Source organism: Staurois parvus, unplaced genomic scaffold, assembly GCF_062004578.1.
Source record: "Staurois parvus isolate SC_StPar_1 unplaced genomic scaffold, SC_StPar_1.0 ptg000898l, whole genome shotgun sequence".
Classification (NCBI taxonomy): Eukaryota; Metazoa; Chordata; class Amphibia; order Anura; family Ranidae; genus Staurois; species Staurois parvus.
In genome coordinates, this window is record NW_028318694.1 from 1,244,115 (window position 1) to 1,267,623 (window position 23,509).

General features: G+C 39.4%; 1 protein-coding gene across 2 annotated transcripts in view; it reads right to left on the reverse strand.

Moving 5' to 3' along the window:
* Positions 1-23,509, reverse strand: part of LOC149442236 (homeobox protein Meis1) — a 192,235-nt gene that overhangs the window by 131,819 nt on the left and 36,907 nt on the right. For both annotated transcript variants that reach the window (XM_089656326.1, XM_089656327.1), the window contains exon 7: positions 13,150-13,261. In XM_089656326.1, coding sequence (XP_089512452.1) covers positions 13,150-13,261 — 112 coding nt within the window. The remainder of the gene's footprint in view (positions 1-13,149; positions 13,262-23,509) is intronic.

Genomic DNA, 23,509 nt, shown 5'->3' on the forward strand with positions numbered 1-23,509 from the left:
ATCATTAATAATATTAATATTAGAATTTCACATTTTGGTCGAGCCTAATCTTAGCCCTTCCTCCAGCTCACTTTATATTTTGACCCTGTCCTGCAATAAAGGCATTAGCAAGTTAGCAGGTCTGTGTTGTGCGTACACATTGGGCTAGATTTACTAAAACTGGAGGACTCAGAATCTGGTGCAGCTATGTATGGCAGCCAATCAGCTTCTAACTTCAGCTTGTTCAATTAAACTTTGACAAAAGACCTGGAAGCTGATTGGTTTCTGTGCACAGCTGCACCGGATTTTGCACTCTCCAGTTTTAGTAAATCAAACCTGGAAGGTTTCTATGCAAATTTGCACTCAGTTTTGCCCGCTCCAGTTTTAGCTTTATGTAAATCAAACAAAACAAGAAAAAAGTTATTGTATTCCTGGAACATTGAGGATTACATGCAAATACTGTATGGTAAAATAAGTGGTTCATCATTGACATTAGAAGTGGAATACATTTAAATGCCAGAATCCAACAGTTCTGCATGACAATAAAAAATATGGGATACATTAAAACATGTAATAAACATTTTTTCACAGGCCCTTATTTAATAAGACTTAACTTACAACTTCAAATGATTAAAACTGAGGCAATAAAGATATTGTGCGTCACAATTATGTTACGGCTTTGTGGTCAGTTAACCCCCATAAGGAAGGCTGGGATCAATTGTATTTACCATAACAATAAAACAATAGTTATGTTAAATATTGTCCTGTCTCTCCCAGTCCAGGGTCATATGGAGTCAAAAACAAGCACATGATAATGGCATCAGTGAAATCAGTAAAGGTCAGTCAAAGACAAGCCACAGTCTGCCTGTCTGGATGACCTTCCTAGCTTGTGACAAATTGCTATCATTCAATGTCAGCTAATGACAGGAGCTCTTTAGTTAATCAATTGTTCTAAAAATGATCAAGAAAACTACTCGCAGGACAGCTCATTTTCACATCAATGCCTGTGAAGTATGAAAAGCTCATTTTTTTTCTAACTTTTTAATAAGCTCATAAGTAAAGCAGTTACTGGGAAACCGGGGTCACCTTACAGAAAAGACAAAACCTCAGTCTGCCATTTTACATATTATTTCATTTCCATATTATAGTAAAAAAAAAAGTCATGTTATTTAGTATGCTAATGAGAAATGATGTGATAAAGCAGACTGCACATTAGATTGACTCAAGACAAATGTTTAAATGGACTATAGGACGTGTCATATACTTCAGTGAAAATAAGTCACATGCATTATTAATCTGTAAGTATCTGTCCTCATAAATATCAGAGACCAATTGTTCGACTCTGACCAGATATAAATTTGTCTGAGATGAGGTGGGTAAGACTTTTGGAGGGCTTTTTGCTCTGTTTTGATGACTTATCACATTCACTTAACATGTAAGTTTTAAAATGTATTTATTCCAGGTACTTATATAGCGCCGTCAATTTACAAAGCGCTTTACATATATATTTTACATTCACATCAGTCCCTGACCCTCAAGGGGCATGCAATCTAAGGTCCCTAACTCACATTCATACACATACTAGGGCCAATTTAGACAGGAATCAATTCACCTACCAGCATGTCTTTAGAGTGTGGGAGAAAATCAGAGTACCCAGAGGAAACCCACACAGGCACAGGGAGAACATACAAACTCCAGGCAGGAGGTGCCATGGTTGGGATTTGAACTGACGACCCTGATACTGCCAGGCGGAAGTGCTAACCACTTAGCCACTGTGATGCCCAATATAAACTAATTATAAACCTGGAAAGTGATGAATAGAACAAGAGATGTAAGCATGTCAAGAATATGCAAACCCAGTATTTCATATTCTTGATATATGCCTGCTGTACCATGTACTTGTATGATAAAGTAGTATTCTCTTTGTATTGCTCCCTTTGTGTGAAATCCCTGGTGTTCCAGCCACTCCCTCCGCTTTCCTATTAAAATTGAGTACTTTAGGCATGAGAACCCAACATGGTCAGTTTTCTGGCTGTGTTGGGAACTCCGCCTGCTGTCCTTCAATGATCAGACACCCTCTCCTCATCCCCGCACAGCCTATCACTGGGAAGAACAGTGTGCTACTGTTTCTCCTCCTCTAGCTCTTATGCACTTGAGAACAGAAGGAATGTTTTGCCTTTCATTTCAATTTCAAACTGAATGGATTGTTTCACAAGGTGAGGATTTACATACATTTTAAGGCTGTTTTCATTTCAAGATTGTAAGCTCCAAAGAGCAGGGCCCTCAATCCCCTCATGTTTTGCATTGTATTGGTATTGTTCTGTCACATGTTCTGTCCCCCATTGTAATGTACAGCGCTGAGCGAACTATTGGCGCTTTATAAATACTGTATAATAATAATAATAATAATTTAAATGTTAAGCTTGGCCCTACCATGTGATGGGCATCTTCTCTAATTAACAAGGAGGTGTAGGAGGTAGATGGATCCAATTTTACTGGGAACAAGTCAACATTTGAATAAAATATTAAAAGTCTTCTTTTTGACCTACTAATAATTTTGAATGCACTTTTTAATTACTGTAACCCCCTGCCTATAAATTTTTTTGTGCATCATCTAAATTGCCTAGGTTCACAGCAGGATTATTTTTAGGTAGACATCATTGAGAAACCGGCATTTAATCACACGAAGACTATGTTTATTTACATCATGCAAGGTGTATAGAACTGTGGATAGTAGATTTACTAAAACTGGAGAGTACAAAATCTGGTGTAGCCCTGCATGACAGCCAATCAGCTTCTAACTTCAGCTTGTTCAGTTAAACTTTGACAAAAGACCTGGAAGCTGATTGGTTTCTGTGCACAGCTGCACCGGATTTTGCACTCTCCAGTTTTAGTAAATCAACCTTAAACTGTCCTCACAAGGACAGAAGCAGCAAAATAATAATGACTTTCACAAAATGAAATATGGTCCTAATTCTTGTTCCTGACTACAATACCTTTGTAAAACTTTTGACTGGTTCTGCATTTTTCATAACTCTTATGCTCCATGCACACTAGCATTTTTTTAAAAGTGTTACTAAACCCACAACAGTAAAATCAGTGTGTATATGCAGTGAAGCATGCTTGTTATACTCACTATGGAACCTAAGGGGTTAATCCTCTGAATTGTGTAAAAATGCTTTTTGATCCTGACTTCTTTGATCCTCCCCTTTTTTCAGTGCTCTCCTCTTATCTCCTGATAAGACATATCATGTGGAGACACTCTGCACATGCTTAGTTTGGTGTGTATTGCTAGAAAGCTTTTTATTTTTCTTGGGACAGTGCATTTGATCAGCCCAGGGCCAATCAGCATTGTCCAGACAGAGGTCAGGGGTTCTGCATCCTCCTAAAGCAGAAAGAAAACTCCTCCTATAAGCTTTAACCAGTGCTCTGGTAAACACTAATAGAAGTCACAAGACTGCTCTAACTGCTGATGGGAAAAGGTATTTAGCAGTTTATATTTCCGAAAATAATTGCACTTCCATGTTCTGTGTACTGTGGGAGACCAGATATAGTGAATGCAGGGTCCTGGGTTTAGTAACACTTCAAGCTCAAAAAGTGCTGGGAAAAATGCTGGATAAAAAAACGCTAGTTATAGCATTTGTAGTAGCATTTTAGTAGTGTTAAGAGTTTTATTAGCGTTCTTACAGTACATGCAGAGGAAAGAAAGAGCTAGAAAAAAAGCTGTTATGAGCATTTAATAACATTTAGCAGCATTTCACGTTTTGTTTCTGCTGGAAAAAAGCTCCAAAAAACTCTACAAAAGCTATTTTATCTGCTCCTAAACACTGAAGCTCAAAAAATGCTAATTGCCTAAAGAAGTGTGCATGGACACATAGGATAACATTATTTAGTTTCTAGGAGCAGAAAAAAAAACATGCTGATCATAAGTTCTAGGAGCTGAAAAAAAATGCTAGTGTGCATGAAGCCTAAATGGGTGGTGTACCACAGGTTACAGCCAACATTTGCACAACAGACATGCGTGTATTTCTTTTTACATTTGGTTCCACAAAGGATCTAAAATGAGTATGATATATATATATTCATATTAAAGATATCTGTTCTCTAGCACAGGTTCAGCTAGCTGACAGCAGTTTCATATTACTCTCTAAACCTGAAATGCCAGTTTCTCAAATTAAAATATCTTTTGTGGCCTCAATCACTCTAAAGTCATCCATAGAAAAGAAATAAAGGAGGCCGGGCAACACTTAAGCCAAGCCATAATTGGAAGTATGTGAAAAATGAAGTGTCAGTTTGGTCAATAAAGGGCAAAGGTCAAGGGGAACTGCAGCCCAAACTCAGCTCGAAATGTGCTCATTAAGATGTCCAATCAGCAAGCTCCCTTACACTCTATCACATTAGTCATCAGACAGCAAGCTGCTCCAAAATGCCCCGCTCTGCAGTTATTACTCCTCTTGTTCATGTAAAAAAGGAGAGCTGGTATATAAATCGTTGCTCAGTCATCTGGAACATACCATGGCCCTTCACCTCCCCCTCTTAGTCCGGCTCTGTGTTCTAGCTGAAAACAGCTACCTTGAGATTCCCTACACTAGAATGTGCAATTGTCTGAGCCTGCAAGAATTCGGGAGAGAAGCAGAACGTTCCGCACTCGAACATGGATACATCAAGTGTAAGAATCCAGAAATCTGCTATTATCATTCATCTAAAAATACTTTCCAATGCTTCTATGAATAAGGGCCGCTTTACTGGCCTGATGTATATGAGAAACAAAAGCATCCCAAAGCTTGTTGTTACAGGCTTGTCCTTTCTAACCAAAAGGCAACCCCGTACGATTCTGCTTGTTAAACAGAAGCATGTATATTAGTATCTAGTTTCAAGGTACAATGTACACACAAGGGCAGAGTCTGTGAGTCTAAACAAAGTGTGCATTTGACCTAGCTATGAGGTTTTGCCTTCGTTCCCTGGAGAGTGGGGCTTAATCTGGATCAAACTTTTAACGGCTCTTCAAATGCAGGTCTAAACCAACCCCAAATCTCTCAGGTTTCTGCACATCATCACTAAGAAACATACTTTCATTGACTAGGAACTAAAAGATTCAATGTTTTGGTCAGACTGCTACCTTCCTTGCTGGACTATGGATTTGCCCTCTGACAAACAATTTACAAAGAGTTACTTGCGGTTTCCAGGCTATTTAGCACCATTTTACGGTATTTTATATTTTTAGTCTTCTATTGCCCAAGTATTATTTTTTTCTTCTTTTAACTCTTGCCCTGTCCAAAGGTTTCATGGAATGGAGAAACATTAGTTATATTTCCAGAGACCTCTCATTTCCTCCTCATATTAAAAGTACATTACAGATTGCTGCCAGGGATCTCCATTAGGAAACTGCAATGCCATGCTCCAATGGCCTTGTGGTTGTAAAGCTTGGATAAGAGCCATATTGATTTCCCAAAAGGCTGCAGAAACATTTATACATAGGAAAAAGAGGTATGTTTAAAAAAGAATGGGTGCTAGGGGCAAATAAGAGTAAATCATGTTGTTGTATTTTATAGGAAAATGTATATATATATATATTTTATATTTTTTTATTTTTTTTTTGAATGCTACAGAGAAAAGCATTAGAAAAATCAGTAGCAGCCAATCATAACACATTTTTTATAGCATTGTAGAGTCCACAGAAGTATCATTTGAGACAAGTCAATTGAAAGCTTTGGGTTGCAGAGTTTCCTTTCAGGGACATTTTTACTACGCCCATAGGAGACCACCCCAAAACTGTTGCAAGTGGAATATGTATTTGTATCAGGGGCGGACTGATCATTTGGAAACTCGGGCACTGCCCGAGGGCCCGGGGTCAGTAGGGGGCCCCATGAGATGCCCCTGGTACCTTTTACATAGGCTTTTTTGAGTTTGGGCAAGGACACAGGGGCCCCATGATCCCCTATTGCCCGGGGCCCCATGAGTTGTTAGTCCGCCCCTGATTTGTATCCATCGTCTTGAGCTAAATTCACAAGATCAGAGTTAGGCTCTTTCTTACTATCAGTGTAAGACTTCATGCACAAAGTCGTACAGGAGCTGTACAGCATGCAGAGCTTGAGTAATCATTTTCCCGGGATTTGATGCTGCTGCATATGGCTGCCCATTGAGATGTATTAGAAGATGCAGCTGTATGTGCACATGTGCCGGAGGTTGCAGAAATCATACACACTTATTTATGTATACTCCGAATGCAGATAGTCTGTGTTCAGAGCATACGTCCATGCACCTGCAGATGTTTTACACAATCCCCAGCACATAACTGTGTACAGCCACATCTTCTAATTCATCCAGTGTACTAACTGAACAAAGAGAAAAATTAAAAAAAAAACAAACAAATACGATTTGATAGGAAATGTGGAAGCTGTGATTGGTATGTTGTTTTTTTGGAGTGCATGCCCCATGTCTGTCCCTCTATCATTTCTTCACTATGTCTATGTATAGTTCATATAGATCTTCAAACAACCTACCGTAAATTTTGCCTGGCTGCATTTTCAGAATAAAGAAAAAACTATCTACTAGAAAAACAAATAAGCATTAACTAGAGCACCTTGTTCACAGCAGAGGCACATCATTGAAATTAATTAGTGCATATTTATAATTTTTGGTCTATTAATTTTCCCACTCAAGTGAAAGCTGTTCCAACTCAAGTTGAACTAAAACCTTACCTGGACAGTTGTACAGACCCCTCTTCTGTACTGAAATTGCTTACTGTGATTTATCTGCACGCTGTGAGCTTCTCTAAATGAGAATTACAAGCTGCAGCAAGGCAGATACAACCAGGGGCGGACTGACCATTTGGAAACTCGGGCACTGCCCGAGGGCCCGGGGTCAGTAGGGGGCCCCATGAGATGCCCCTGGTACCTTTTTCATAGGCTTTTTTAAGTTTGGGCAAGGACACAGGGACCCCATGATCCCCTTTTGCCCAATGAGTTGTCAGTCCGCCCCTGGATACAACCCACCTTATTTCTTGGATGGAGGACAACCACCATCCTCTACAGTGCTGCGAAAAGGTCCTTTAGCATGCAAGCCAAAAAGGCCAAAGTGCACCACCCTCCCATGTGCTGTAGACTTCTTCGGCAGCATAGGCTCCAGGTTATGCCCATTTTGTGCCCCCCTCCTGCTGAAGTGATCTAAGTGGTTGCCACTTCTGCCTACCCCTCAGCCCAGTCCCGATCTTCTAGCCCTTTTCTCCCCTCTTACTATCCCTGACCCACCTCTTTCATTCAATGGGTTCTTTCAAACATGGAGGCTCATTTGCATGTGGGTGTTACCTAAAGCAGTCTGCATGCAAATACAGGAACGCCTACTCCTCCAGACTAACCTCCACCCATCAAGACATTTTAATATTGAGCACACTTCAATTTTAAATGAGCAGGTTCCTTAACAAGGTTTTAAATGCATAAGTGTTATTGTACAATAAATAGACACATGAGCACATTTTACAATATATTGTTAAAGTTCCTTTAAGCATCAGTTCCGTGCACATTTTTATACATGTTGTGGCAATCTTCTTTTTACAATCGTGTTTCATACTACAAGGTAAGCAGTAATTTTTTTTTAATAGATATGTTAATTTCAAATTTCCCCATCATATGCAGGGAAATATAAAACAAAACTGCAATTTCCTGTGCAGATAATTAACATTAATGCAGCTTCACTGAAATACGTGAACGTGCTACTCCTTTAGTAAAACTACCCTACTGCACATGTCAATAATTACCATGGTAAATTTAGAAACTGTAACACAATAGCACTAACATAACATTAGCAAAACCAGCAGAGCATGCAAATTGTGCAAGAAACATCTTAAAGTGCAAAAAGAATCTCCCTGAAGCCACCCCGAGGCCCATAAGCCTAGCACCACGAGCTCCCCATGTTGTTCAGTCATAATGACTGTTAAGACTTGTTGTGCCAGAGAAGCTGAACTCATGGTTGAAATATTTAGCCAACTACTGTTCATACACTGACTCCTGCTGACTTCCAAAAAAACCTTACAGGAGAACTAGACTCATCCAAGGAAACTTAACCATGTGCTGTACAGGCTACAGAAGACTACTGCAGACTAAAAACTAATCCAAAAAGCATCAAGTAAATATATATAACTCATTTAATTACAGAATGGAAGGGGAAGGGGTATGTAGTGTAAAGCCAGCTCTAATTAGTCTTCCTGTGTTTGGCTTTTCAGAGGCGCTGTCAGCTTGCTCAGTCAGGGCAATATGACAGCCTGTAAATTGCCCCCTTACACCAGGTACTGTATATGCACTCCTTTACTCCGGTACTCTCCTGTGACAGTGCAGGGGCAGGAGCTGCATGGAAGTGCTGGTAAAGTGAGTTGAACAATAAAGCAGATTGGCGATCAGTTGCTGTGGGTTCAAATTGTCTTTTGCTCCTCTTCTATTCATACAAGTTCATTCATCACAATATAAGAAATAAGAACATTCTGTGTTGCCCTACAGTAACCAACCTGTGTACCTGGAAAAAAAAGCTATATATAACAGCATTTTTTTATTCATTTTTTATTCTCCAAAAGAAAATGATAAATACATAATTATAATTAAAATTATTGCTCTAACATATAATTAACAACAATAATGTACAAATTTGAAAGCTGGCAATTCTGTGAAGCGACTTTGGGCAGTTATAAATGGATCATAATTCGTCTGGTTCAGCTGGGACCATCCGAATTTCGATCCATGTATCGGCAGGCTGGTTCTATAGATTGACTTCTGTACAACCAGCCTGTCAGGTGTTTCGCAAACAATATATCTGGCGACACTCATTGTCTCCTAGATTGTAAGCTCTAACAAGCAGGGCCCTATGTTTCCTCTTGTACCATATTGTACTGTAAATGTAATGTCTACCTTCATTTTGGAAAGCTCTGCGCAAACTGTTGGCGCTATATAAATCCTGTATAATAATAATAATAATTGTAGTGTATTCTGGTGGCGGGGAAGTCTCCCCACCATCAGAATACAATAGCACAGTGGGAGTGATTTCCCCGTCCACACTGTATGTGTGGATGGGGGAATCGAGTCTTTTATTTATTTTTCATTCAACCCGGTGAATGTCTAGCCTTATAAACATACCTATGTGATTGGGAAGCAATGTATTTTGCTTGGAATCTAACCAATATTTTTTCCTTAGGTACACTCTAAAACAATAAAATACTCTGTCTGCAGACATATGCATTATGCTGTGCTTGAAGGAGCATGCGGCCAGCGAATATAAACATTTTCTACATCCCACAACACAACCAGTGCACTTGTAAGCATCCATCCTTCGCTTATAATGCTCATGGATGCATGCACACTGGAGACTTGCTTGAGGGCCATCACTGGAATCTCTTTGATAAACCTGTGTAATAGCTGTTGTAGTATGTGACTGCTGGTGAATGGGTGTAAATAAGCACCTGCAGCAGACATTCAAATCAACTACATCAAAAAAAGCTTTATGATCTTGTTCACACAGGCAGCTGGGGTGGGGTGGGGTGGTAAAAACAGTGCTGGCTGTGAGCTCAGTGCTCACAACTTAGGGCTGTACACAAGCTGCAGACATAAAGTGAAGCATTTATACCCCCTGTAACATTTGGCAGACAATTCCACTGCCAAACTTGACCCATTAAATTGGAAGGAAGGGTGTGTCAAACACCCTGCAACCACACATTTGTAGCATGGTGGGGTGGGCTTTTCAGGGTTAGAACAAATGGTCGGGAGGCAACATATAGCCACCCTGCTGCCTGTCAATCACTCCCTGAATAGCAATCCAACATTATTATTATTATACAGGATTTATATAGCGCCAACAGTTTGCTCAGCGCTTTACAATATAAACACATGGACTGCTTTTCAGAGGGGTGGCAAGGGCTGCCGCAAGCCTTTAATATGCTGTGGTTTCGATTATAAAGTATGCATAGCCACAACTTTTTCTTTTGGTGCTGGGGTGACAAGGGAAGGGTTAAAACCTCTGCTGGGTTATTTTTTGCTGTCTTTTTCCTACTGCGGAGATTTCTCTTCATCTCTTGTCCCTAAGATGCAAGACGGAGAAGAAATCTGTACAAAGTCAGGGGAGTTTCTTTCTTACAGCCGGTTCACATTGGAACACATGCATTTCCTAGCAGTTCGGTTTTGCAGCCTATTCATTTGAATTTCCACTTGAACGCAGAAAAAGTAGTGCAAGCACTAGTTTTACAGAATGCCCTGCACCAAACTAGGTGAAGTGCGTTTGAGTCCACAAATGAGCAAGATCTGTTTGGGGTGCCATTAACAATTCATTTGTATTGCTTCCTTTGTGTGAAATCCTTGGTGTTCCTGTCAGTCCCTCTGCTTTCCTATTAAAAATGTGACTACACTAAGCAGGGGAACACACCGTGGTCAGTCCTCTAGCTGTGGTGGGAACTCAGCCTGTTCTCCTCCAATGATCAGACTTGTCCTGACACCCTCTCCCCTGCACAGCCTTTCACTGGGGGGGGATCAGTGTGCTTCTGTTTCTCCTCCCCTAACTCTTACGGAGGGAATGTAATCACAAAGGGCAAAAAAAGTGTTTACAATGTTTTTTTTTATACCTGTACACAAATGGCTTGCCTTTTAAACTGAATGGGTTGTTTTACAAGATGAGGGTGTGCATATACTTTAGCTGTTCACCCACAGTAGGTTACATATCTGAGCTCAACCACTAGTCAAGTTTGAAAAGTGAAAGTATGCACAGGCTGCAATGCATGATGAGCTTGCCTTAAATTTCATTCTTTGTATCAATTTTTTTGAACCTCACTGGTTAATTCTAAACTGATATAAGGCCCCTTTCAGAAGGGGTGGACTCCATCAAGCAGATCCACCTGCTCAGTAGGGGAATTCTCCTTGCTGATCCGCATGGAGCAGGTGAATGACAGGCATAGCGGACATAGAAACAGCCCTCTGTTCTCTCTGGGGCGGTCGGATGGAAATGGACCGCCTGTCCATTTCCATCCGACTGTCATCCAGTCTGATCCGCCGGACGGATGGGGAACAGATCCCCGTCCGTATGTTTTTAGCAACAGGGTCGGATCAGACACCCGCCACAATAAAGAGCTATGGATGGTCTCTTTGGGTTCACCTGAAAAACTGACAAGTTAACCCAATCAGATCGCCAGTGTGAAAGGGGATATCACTTTATCTTTAATTAGAGAAAGAAAACAGGAATATAAGTGATGTGATTGTACAATACATATGTGTAAAGTGCTGTGTAAATTGACGGCACTATATAAGTACCTGTAATAAATAAAATAAAGTTTCAGTCTACTTTTGGTTGATAAGTGGGAAAGATCAGTGACATTTTAGTAAAAGTTGAATGCTAACTGTCGCCTAATCCTGCATGTTTAAGATGAGCAGTCAAATACAGGTGTTGATGGGTGATTTGTCTTTATAAGGGTATCTCATACATGGTCATTATAAGATGCTCTGATAATTGTTCACATTAATCTATATAAAACTTCAGCCAATAACACTGAAAACACTCCAGCTGTCTACATTATCCATTCTCTGTTAGTAACCAGGTTGCTGAATGCATATTTCAAGTCACAGCCTTCACTAAATAGCTAATCAATTCCTCTACTTTATAAAACAATAATCCTCCAAGCAGGCCTTAAATGCCTCTAAAGAATACCGCTCAGACATTAACCACGTCTTTCTCAACAAAATATAGAATACAAGTTTTGTTTAAAGGAAATGTGTCACCATAAAGTTAAATGGTAAATACACACTGGGGGTGATTTACTAGGGGCCCATTGCAGTGCGTTATCATTTATCTGAATAGGCTGCCTAAAGCTTTAAAACAAGGCAAAAATGCTTCATGTACTATTTCTCTCACTGCAAAGCATTCAGTATGAATGGCACCGCATCCCACAAAGGCATGTGTTGTCGTGCATTACCGAAATTCCGGGAGAGAAATAAAATGCCCCTGATCTTCAGGGTAGAGGAATAAGATGTAATGCTTTCCTTAATCCTTGCTCCCCTGGAAGCCAAGTTATGGGCAGGCCCTTACTATTCTGACATGCAATATAGGACTGGTGGCCTTGCACTGTACATGATGACGTCAGAAAGCCTGCGACTGATGGAGCAGGAAAAGGTAGCGGCTTCAGGGGGTCATTCACACAATGCAGGGAATATGTGGACAATATGAGTGTTGCAACTTATTCCTTTACCCCTAGATTTGGTGAGCATTTAACCCATATAGTGCAGGGGTTATGCTATTGCCCAGAGTGGGGCTTTAATGACAAAATGACAAAAAAAAAAAAAACAGAGGTGAAGTTCTAATTCTCTACATTCGCAGGGCTCTGTGTTGCACAATCTGTAGCAAAAAAAAGTACATAAAATCAAATACTAACAAGCAAAAACCCTGTTTTCAGAATGTACTGCTATCAGGACCAATAAATCAATCATATTAGATGACAGAAAATATCAAATCAATAAAAACACAATACTTTTATCCAATAATTATCCATACAACAAATCTTTAGGAGATCATAAAAACAAATTAAAAGTTTCAGGAAATGAGAAATAATCATGACCACCAAAAGTGTGCCACATGGCCATATCTTTAACTCCACAGTGCACTTTAGGGATCAAAGCAAAAGTACCAAACCTTTGGCACCAGTACCATTTCTTATGTTCATTGACTACCTGTAGATATACATTCAGTTATTTATTAAAGTGTAACTAAAAGCAAACCTTTTTTAAGTTTTGGATAGAGTGGAGATGGATTAGAACCCCTGTCAGTTTTTATTGTCTGAAGCCCCATTAGGGAGATTCCCCTTTTCTATTTGTCCTGCTTACCATTATCATCAAAATTAAAAGTAAAAGAAATGCCAAAATTTGGGTTATCCCCAGAAAAGTAATAGAGGGGAAATTTTTCAATCGGGGTACTTGTTCTGGTGACTTAAGGGTCCCCAAGGAATTTCCTGCATTTGCAGAGATTTTCTCACTTCCTCTTTTAACTATGGGACAGGAAGTTAAGGTAACTCTCCCCAATTGGACACAGATGGCAAAAAATAATTTGAGAGGGGTTATAACACTCCCTTACTCTAAAATGAAAAAAAAAAAAGGTTTTGCCTATATTTCTACTTATACACAGTAATGCGCATTATTAACAATAAATTCCTACCTTGTTCACTGCTGTTGTCCCCACTATGCGACGTGTGCCCCCCACTTGATGGTCCAGGAGTTCCCCCTGAGCGCGTTGATGCTGTGTCGTCGTGGTCTCTGCTCCAGGAAGGCTGTGAATACACAATGAAATTTGATCAGCAAAATAAATAAAGAAAAGAAGAAAAAAAAAGCCCAAGCGCTGTTATTTTGTCTTTTGCATATATTTAACAAGAACCAATTTAATGTGCAAATTTAAAGGAAAGCTGCCAAATGGATCTGCATTAGTTTCTTTCACTGAACTAAACTGCTGTGGAAATCTTTCATAATTGCATGCTGAATTACCATCGAAAACACAAACATTCCGGAGAAAAGGCAAATAACGGCTTCTAGATTCTGATTATATATTTAGCAGCAACAAACCCTCTGGCATAACAGTCTGTTACTCTGCAAATGCAAAAATGAGAGTGGTCTTTGATACTGCTGTTTATATAGTCTTAGCCTCTGATACATCACACAAGACAAGCACAGAGAAGCTTTTAAAGATTGGTACACAATTAGGCCAGGCTCCATAATAGCCGATATGTGTCAGCTGTTTGCCGGATGGTATGTGGCAAATGGACTAGGCAAGGGGACAAAAAAAGAAGGATAACAATGGCTTCACATGGTCTATGTACACTCAACCCCATGCAGAGCCTCCTTGTACTATTGAACAGAAAACAGATGTTAGTCCTTATCACTGGGTGAATTTGAAAATAACATTCAGATAGGAAAAATTGGCTGTAAATTAAATTCTTACAAAAACACAATCACAACAACTCTCCTCCTCAATCTTTTTTATCTTTAAGAAAGGATTTTAATTAGCTTTTAGTGCAAGCTTTTCAAAATATCTGCAGGCCTCACCTGGTCATCCAAAACTGATTTGCATGTACTACAGAGGTTTTAGTATCCCTTCTATTTTCACGCCTCTCTTTATACTCCGTGCTATTAGTCAGCATAGCCGGGAATTAGTTCATACAGAGCAGTCGCTGCTCTTGTACTGGCACAACGGATAATTCCAGTAGTTCACTTTATAGTCACAAACAATAGTCTTCATAATAGTTTAGAAACGTGAATTTGTATTAGAAATTGTGAATTTGTGAATTATGAATTTGTTAGAAACGTAACTTAAAAAGAGCATTAATATTTAAAAACTTTGTTTTGTATGTATAGTTCATCATGTCACATATAAATATATAGGACGGTCATATTTGCTCATTACATATACATTCTTCTTGCTCTGTGTTGCTACATGGTTAGTCTAAGGGTTTGATTATTAAAGTGTGCAGTGCTGAGAAGGGCAGATTTACAAAAGCAGAAATTTAACTGTGTGAACCGCAAACATCCAAGCGCAAAGCAAAAGCTCTTTTTATTTTTTTCTAAATCCCCTGCACATGACTGAACTTTCCACTTTAGTAAATCTGGCCCAGGATCATTTCACGCCACTAGAGTTTAGTAAATCAGGTCCTACAGTCAGGTATGACTGACTGAAAACAATGCCCTCTCTGTGTGGCTGAGGCAGAAATGTTTATTTACCGAAGGAGTTGAAAATCTTCACTCAGTAAATCGAAGATGCATTCACTTTAAATATTTAATCATGTGAAGAAAAAAGTTAGAAAAGAATGTGCCTTTCACAAGCTTGGATTATTGAATCAGCTTTGGTATCTCAACAGTTGTTGCTGTCTGATTGCCTAATACAGGGGTCTCCAAACTTTTCAAACAAAAGGCCAGTTTACTGTCCTTCAAACTTTAGAAGGGCCGGATTGTGACCAGTGGGCATAGGGAATGTCCCGGGCCCAGCATCAGTGAAAATAAACATGGGGTACTATTCCTCCTATTAATACCCATCATTGGTATTAATGGGAGGAATAATGCCCCCTCATTGGTATCAGTGTAAGAAATAGTGCCCCGTTGTTGGTGTCAGTGGGAGGAATAGTACCTCATATCATTGGGAGGAATAGTGCCCCAAGGGCCAGATAAAGGCTAGCAAAGGGCCACATCCAGCCCATGGGCTGCAGTTTGGAGATCCCTGGCCTAATATATACTGTACATGGCTTCTAGAGGGAGAATATACAAATCAGTATAAATAAAATGATACATAAAATATAAAAAGTGACTTTACAAAGGTTATAAACTTTTACATAAGCCCACTGACATGGCAAGCCTCAGGTGATGAACAATGATCAAATTCTCCCACATAAGCTGTGCCGATTTATCTGCACCCTACTTTCCTCCAAAGCCCTCTAAAGTACACAGCGCAGATTGTATTTCACAAGGCAGGGGGCAGGGATCTGATGCCATACACTGCACGGAGCTGAGTGTAATCTGACACCTGAGTGGAGGTAATGGACACACACTGCTCTAAACAGCCTCACTGGGAAACATGCACATCATCAGCTCAGTGAGGCTGTCAAACACCTCTTGTATGCTAGGGTAGGAGGTCAGTCACCATGGATTACTTGGTGTCAGAGAAAACTGTCAAAGTGACACATGCAGATTGCAAAGGAAGGAGAAAGTGGCCAGGATTCACAGGGGGAGTGGCCAGAATCAACACTAAGTCTTATGGTTTGAGGTAAGGCCACTTTATATGAGGATATGCTTTGTTCATTTTGAATCTAAAAGGTTTACAACTACAGGAAGTATTAAGATAGTAACTTAAAGTTGTGAAAAGGCTGAAAGTTTTTAACCTTCATGCATTCTATGTTATATTCAAACTAATATATTCAAAGTATTTAAACTAAGTATCCTAAATGTCACTAATGACAGCACAATGTTAGAAGATCATATTCCTGGAGGAGTGGCCAAAATACAAGACACACCTCCTACCCATAGTCTCTGTACAGATGGAATCGTCATGTGAATTTTACATGGAGAACTACCCAGTTAATCTAGAGCAGCCCTCCTCAACCTTTTCAAGCCTTGAAATAACTTTTCCGGTTAAGAGAACCCCTGCTAATAACTCTATAACTACAGTCCACAGTACATTAGTGTGAAGGTCAGTGGGAAGACTGTTCCTTATATTTGTGGTCCTCAGGCAGAATTCCCCCCGTAGAGATAGCTAAAAAGATCATTGGTGTCAGTGGTTACTCATCTAAGAGGCAGAAGTTGCATATTACTTAAAGCAGAACTCCATTATTTTTTTTCTCCCATGCAGTGGTGCAATGAATGGGTTAACTGAATGGGTACACTGAATGGGTTAACTGCTCGTTTTTGTCTAGGGGCACACTGAAAGGCTATACTTACTCGATCCTTTGGAAAACAAGGCTCCCCCACATCCAGGGGTGGACTGTTCCCGTCATCCTCATATCCAGAGCCAGGCTATTGGTGTGATGATGTGAGGAACAGTCCGTTCACAAGACCTCTAGAATGTGCGAGGGCAGGAGCGGCAGGGACCAGTCTTGTGTCAGAGGATTGGTGGATTAGGTAAGTATATCTCCACTCTCCTCACCTCTAGACAAAAATGAACAGTTAACCCATGCAGTGCAGACACAACCCCACTTTATGGGAATTCTTTTTCGCCTGGAATTCTTCTTTAAGGAACCCTTAGTGACCTGCAGAGGAACCCTAGGATCCTCTGTTTGAGAAGAATTTGATCTCATTAAAAATCAAGCCATACGAAAGTGAATCTGGCCCCATAACTTCAAATGACAACAGTCAGACCACTGAAATCCTCTTTTTGACAGTGGTTCATCAGTGCTTACCAAGACTCCAAAAGGCAGCACCAATTTGTGTTATCACAATGGTTACACAAAAATTTCCAGCATCAGTTTTCGTCAATATCAGTCATCTGAAATTAATTTTAAATGTGCTGAAACTATAAGGAAGCATATTTAAATCAAGAAAAATTACAAGTTTCTTTATTTTTTTTTCTTTTTATTTGACTTTTGTTTGTTTTTTAATGCATTTCACTTCAACGTGCCACACCGAAACAGCATTGTGATATTTTTATTCGAATTCCAAGCCAAAAGAAAAGATAGTGAACTCACACTAACCCATAAGCAGCCATCAGGGGTATTCTAAACACTGTCAGTTGTATTGGTGATTCAGTGACTGGTGGAAAGATGTGTGAACTGTGGGAGAAAGGCCTTTTTTTTTTTTCTTCTTTTTTTTTTTAAACAAATATGCAGTCTACAGCATGCCAGAAGAATGCTGTAAGTGGGTAATGTGGAACACATGCTAAGAATGCAAACAGTTAATGCATAAATTTTCAGTTTCTACAACTGCAGCTTTTAGACTTGTTTATTCAGAGCACTGCTGAGAGAATGGTACAGCACCCAGGGGACAGACAATGCCAGGCACAAAGCCCTGGTGCCTCAACATGTAAAAGGATGTTTTTCTATGTGCTACAAATCCCACTTGAAAATATAATTAGACGAAGAAAATGGCAAACTATTGCATTAACTGTAATTGAACAAAAGACCAGCAAGGCATGTGGGAGGCTGCCTGAACCCGTGGGAGTTCTGCCATGCATCAGATCTTAGGAGTGACATCTCCAGGGCATACTCATTCTATTTGTGTTGTCCCTCACTACTATTGTCGGCTGGTGATCTGACTTGTAATTAATAGAATATCTGCAGATAACAAGCTAAAATATAGAAAAGCCAACTAACCTCAGCAAAGACGTGTTGATTAATCTGATTACAAGTGCAATTCAAGAGTAAGTAGCAAGAAATATACTTTTGTATACAGAAGTATACCTTGTTCTGCAGGGGACCATGCTCTTCTTTAAGCAGCAACAAACATGATATATTCACTATCTTTTAATGAGCTGGGCTGATTTATTCTGTTTTGTTCCATATCACTCCACCCCCTCCCGGCACACACGTTTCTACTGAGCTGGGATGTAGATTAATTCAATGCTTAATTGTTGAGTAAATTCAATTTTCCACATTCTATTCTGCCTGGCGTTAGCTAAGGTTCTTAAATCTTTAGCAGTGAGCCCTAAGTCGACCGTTTGTGATCTGTGCCTACCTTTTTTCATCACCATTTTTCTTCCTCCACCACTTAATTCACCATGAAAAGATTTTCCTTGCTGGAAATTCTGATGCTGCTATGATCTGTGAGGCATTCCGATTCATTGCATTCCCATTGTGTTGGGTCTTAGATGCTGGGCTCCTCTTTTCTCACAGCTATTGCCACATTATACAGCCATTCATGCAAGAAATGTTGAATTCCACCTCAGTTTATCAAAATTGTGTGTAACAGGCGCTAAACCCATATGCTTAATTTTAGTTCTCATGTGAGAAAGAAAATAAGGACTATTGTAGTTTGCTGGAAAATAATATTTCTAGTGTCTTTATGACCTTTTTTATTTTTTTGCTCTTGTTTAAAAAAGAAAAATGTAAACTACAGAATGCATTACAAATTATATAGGCTAATACAGGTATAGAAAAAAAGGGTTTTGTTCAAGCATGTTTTAAACAGGTATTTATTTGTTGCCTTTCTGCATGAAAACTACAATTAATATAGTCTGTTATATTTCTTTGTAGGGACACTACCATAAGCTGCAATATCCCTGGTCTAAAGCCTGAGTTCTTAGTGTTATCTGGGCTCGTTGAGTTTTCCCCAAGACTAGGAAATTTCTTCTGCCTGATCTTGAGGGAGTTCTCACGTGGATAGGGTAAGAAGACCTTGACCAATCACTAGGAAGTTTATGTCAGTGATGTAAGCCAGCCAAGTGGATGTATATTTGTGAAACAAAAACTTTCTGGAAGGGTCCTTTCTTCTCAGGCTTTAGCTTGAGAGGATACCAGTGTGGGGAATCCTTTTTTTTGCCTTCTGGGCTCCTGCCAAGAGAAGAGGTCCTTTATTTCCCAGACCTGCAGCATGGGGAGGACACAGGGCCAGGGCCCAAGAATTATAAGTTAACCTATGCCAAAGCCTGGGAATGCAGGAAGGTGGCTACTAAAGGGGAGCACCCTGAGAGTTTTGTTCAGTCCATTGCTGGTCTAAGCTTAAGGGTTCAAAACTTCAGATTTCCAGTCCCAGCTTAATAGTCCATTATTAGTCTGTGAGAAGCGCTGAAGATACATTCACTAGAAGGTACTGAGTACTTTTTGTTTCTACTTTTTTGCATCCTCTGACCTTTAATCCACTCTCTCTTAAAAAATGAACCTATAAAATCTTCAAAAGGAATATTGATGGAAAGGATCTCTTTTTTTTTTGGTAGCGGCAGTTGTGTTAGTAGATGTTTTTGGCAAGCTATAGACCAGATCACCATTCGAAGAGCTAGGATGGACCATAAAATCCAGCAGCTCCTTTAAGGGTGAGTGTTATATTTTGATAAGCCAGCACCTTACAGGAAAAGAGTTCAGAAATCTGAGGACTTCCTGCATAAAGATGGCTGCAGCCTCACATACAGGAAGTGTTCACTTTGTTTAATTTCACATCCTATTTTTGCAATACCCAAGCCCATGCTTTTCCCTGTGCATTTCCCAATAGTATTTTCAGGTTTTTTTAAGATCTCCCTCTCAAGTAGTCTTAACTGAAAGAATGACAATAAATGTGTTTAGTTTCTTACATTTTGAAATACTACCCAATCCTCTCTTCGATCCTCCTAACTATAAATTGACAGTTTGTTTAAAGTGATTGTAAAGTTTAATTATATTCCCTAAAATTAAAAACATGTTATACCTACCTATGCTGTGCAATAATATTGCACAGAGCAACCCTGAAACTCCTCTTCTAGGATCCCCCATCAGCACTCTAGGGTCCTCCTTTTCTGCTTGCACCACCAAAGGAATCCGCTTGTACAAGTTCTCTCCCGAGCCACGCTCTGGGTGCCCAAAAACACACATAGTGCAGTGTGCCTCATCCCCGCCCTCCACTCCCTCCTCACTAGATTTGACTGATAGTGACAAGAGCCAATGGCTCCTGCTGCCCTCAGCTAGGCCTGTGAGAGAACGGAGAGAGGAGAAAAGTCCCGAAGATGGGCACAGTGTTGGATCACTATAAAGGTGGGTGAGGGGGAGAAACAAGCACTGAAAGGTTTTTCACCTTAATGCATAGGATACTTTAGGGTAAAAAAGCTTTAGGACCTCAGAACCACTTTAAGTCACACAGGAGATTTCTCAAAATAAAAAAGGCTATTTGCTACTACTATTTAGTCTTAACTATAGGTGTCTAAATTCACTTCAATTCAGGCTGCACCTAACCAAGAAAAAAATTGGCAACTGACACGCTCTGCTGTTATGGCCAGCTGCAGACTCCCATTCACACACACAGCATAAGTTGTTGCACAAGTTTTTCAACATTAAACAATTGCTGTCATAAAACATGTATTACCCAATTTCATGAACCAAATTATAAATACTTCATACAGTATGTATGCTTTTTAGATCTTCATTACACAGGCTTCAGGAAATCAGCACCATATACAGTATATAGGACTTTTTACACATAAAAGCATTAGTATGGAATTCTCAGTCCCCCTAGCATCCATGTAACTGTCATTTAGCCCAGCAACTCAATTCAAGATCTTATGACTCCTTAGCAATTTGATTGAATATCCTTTGTAACAGAACACGACTAACATACAGAGATCATACAATTAATTGCATCTAATATCTCCTGCATCAGAGCACCTGGGGAACTGTAATAAAAACATTGATAGCATGAGCATATTCAAAGAAAAGGTTGCTTTATACTCAACAAGTGTACTTTTTGCTAAGCATTGTGGTAAATAAGGATATGGACACTTAAACCATCCTACTGCCACCTCTAGCTAGTGAGTTTGGACATATATACAGTTCTCTGACTATGGTATACACATATGTATATTGAAACCTCCAAGGAGGAGCTTCTCTGACATGCACTGTCTAGTAGATTTCCACTGAAAAGTCTATCACTGATAGAATTAGCTAATGGCTGTTGTGTGGATTGTAAAGACAACAATTGGAGGATGACATGTTCCCTTTTTTCTGCTTAATTAATAAAAGCAGAGTAAAAAGCAGTGATGAGTTGTCAATTAATGTGACCCGTGGTAACCAAAAAGATTTCAATAGACTGCAGTGCAATCAGTGAAAGACAAAGTCAGATTGCTTGTCACGTCTATTTGCGAATTTCTCCTTACCTTTTTAAATAAACCCAATAGTTTAAAACAAGGTTTCTCAACCAGGGTTCCATGCAATTAGCAATTTCTGCCTCTCAGATAAGTTCCCACTGACACCATTCATCTTTTTAGCTATCATGTAAGGGAATAATTCTTCCCAATGACCACAAATGTGAGGAGCATTCTTCCCACTGACTATCACACTTATGTATCATGAACTGTAGATATAGTAATTTTTAGTAGGGTTTCCCTGAAACCAGAATATTATTTCAACTGTTCCTCTGCATTAAAAAGGTTGAGAAAGGGTGGTCTAAAATATATAGTTTTACACTAACTATACTTATTAATATAGAATTCAAGGAAATAAAATTCTCCTTTTTGATTGGGACCATTCCCCAAGGGGTTCTTGTTGCCCACTGCCACTCTACACTCTTTAGCAGCCTTGACAATGTTTACATTGCATGGTGGACAGTAGTCTTTAACAGTTTTCAAGGAGAAACATTTTATTTTATGATTACACTGCAATTTTGCTAGGAGCAATTGCAAACTTTGTTTCTCCAGTAAGCACCAACTGTAACAAACGGGGAATTCTCCAAGCTGATATACAGAGGTCCCTAGGCAAACAGGAGGTATCTAGCTTTCCTGGTAATCTTCTTAAAAATCTGACAAACTGCCCAATTACTTCTTTTGGGGATTTGTTCATCAGTCATTTGCAAACAACATATACAATTATGTACATAACACGGTGGAGTGTGGTGCTAAATTATTTAGGTTACAATGTGCAGTATTCAACAGTAGCATATGACATGCATCCACTCAAGGGACCTAAGCAGGGAGATTCTACTGATGAGCTGAATGATAAAATCTGTAGACCACAACACTATGTCCAATGTTTATGTAACTAAGTGAGCAAAAGAAGGCAGCTTCCTGTTTCTTTTTCCATAACTGCCATTGGGTAAAACCATATACAGCAGGAGCCCTGGGAATCAAGATCGAGGCAGCTGCATATTAATGGTCACACCATAAGGTGCAAACAAATGTATACTTTATATTCAAGGATTATAATGGGAATAAGTCACGCATGCTCCATATTTGTACTCAACCTTATGGTAGAAAAACAAAATCTGTCATCGTATTCTTCCACCGATTTAAAACTCCCAAATGCCACAGAATGTTGGAAGAAACAAGAATGGAACAGATTTTATGTATTTAATAGCAGCACGTGGTTGCTGTAAAGATGTATCACTTTGCACAGCCCAATAGGCAAACTGTTTATCCTTTGCAATCTTTCAGGTTCCATAGAGCACCTTTTTAGAAATGATCCTAACAAAGGAAGTATTTAAAGCTACTTCTCTGTAAACAAAACAAATAATAGCAATTGAAAAGATGAAAGTGTATGTTAAATAAAGACGCATGCTATGGCTCTGCTTTCATAAAATCTACTTAACAATGATATCTACTCTCTTAGGTGCTAAACCAATAAACTTGGATGCAGCACTCCAGGTTATTCCTCTGAGATTTTAGCCAAACACTTAGTGAAGACATACATTTTAATTTATGGGGGCTGATCTGCTAAAGGAGTAAATATTTACCCTAGCTGGTGTTCACTTCAAATGTCCACTAGGTTTAAAGAAGAAACTATATTTTTTAATTCCCGTTTACTCAGTTGGATGTTTGAAGAGAACCCAGGCTAGTACAAAAATGACTCTTAGTAAATTAACTCCTAAATGAGAGCATGTGTAGAGCTGAATTAACACCATAGGCAATCCCCATAAACTGCAAAATAACAGCAGGGTAGCTGTACAACTACAGCCACCCTTAAATTATAAGCCACTTAAAATAATAATGCTGTCCTTTTATTCAAGATCCAGTCTGGAATTTTAGCCTTCTGCTGAAGCCTTGCCTGGTAGCATTTTCAGACACCCCTTGAAGCATTCGCCATAGGAAAAAATGAAGAGACTAGCCTATGTTGCAAGACTATATTGCTTGGCATGTGGTCTGAGACAGGCAGCAGCTGGAAGAGGGGAGGTCTATTTTAATTTGATATTTCCCTTCTGTGGTCCACAAATATTATAGGTAGATGATGGGTAATGAAACCCACAAGTTCCACCCAAAACTGTCATTATCATGATTTTCCTGCTACAGAGATCTCAGATAATTTCCACATTCGACAAACATTATGTAAAAGATATTAGATTGATCCTACACTGTTAGGGTGTATGGAAACCTTTATTGAATCAATCACCAATCCATGAAATATACATAAAACGTTTTCCAAACCACAACTTGGATC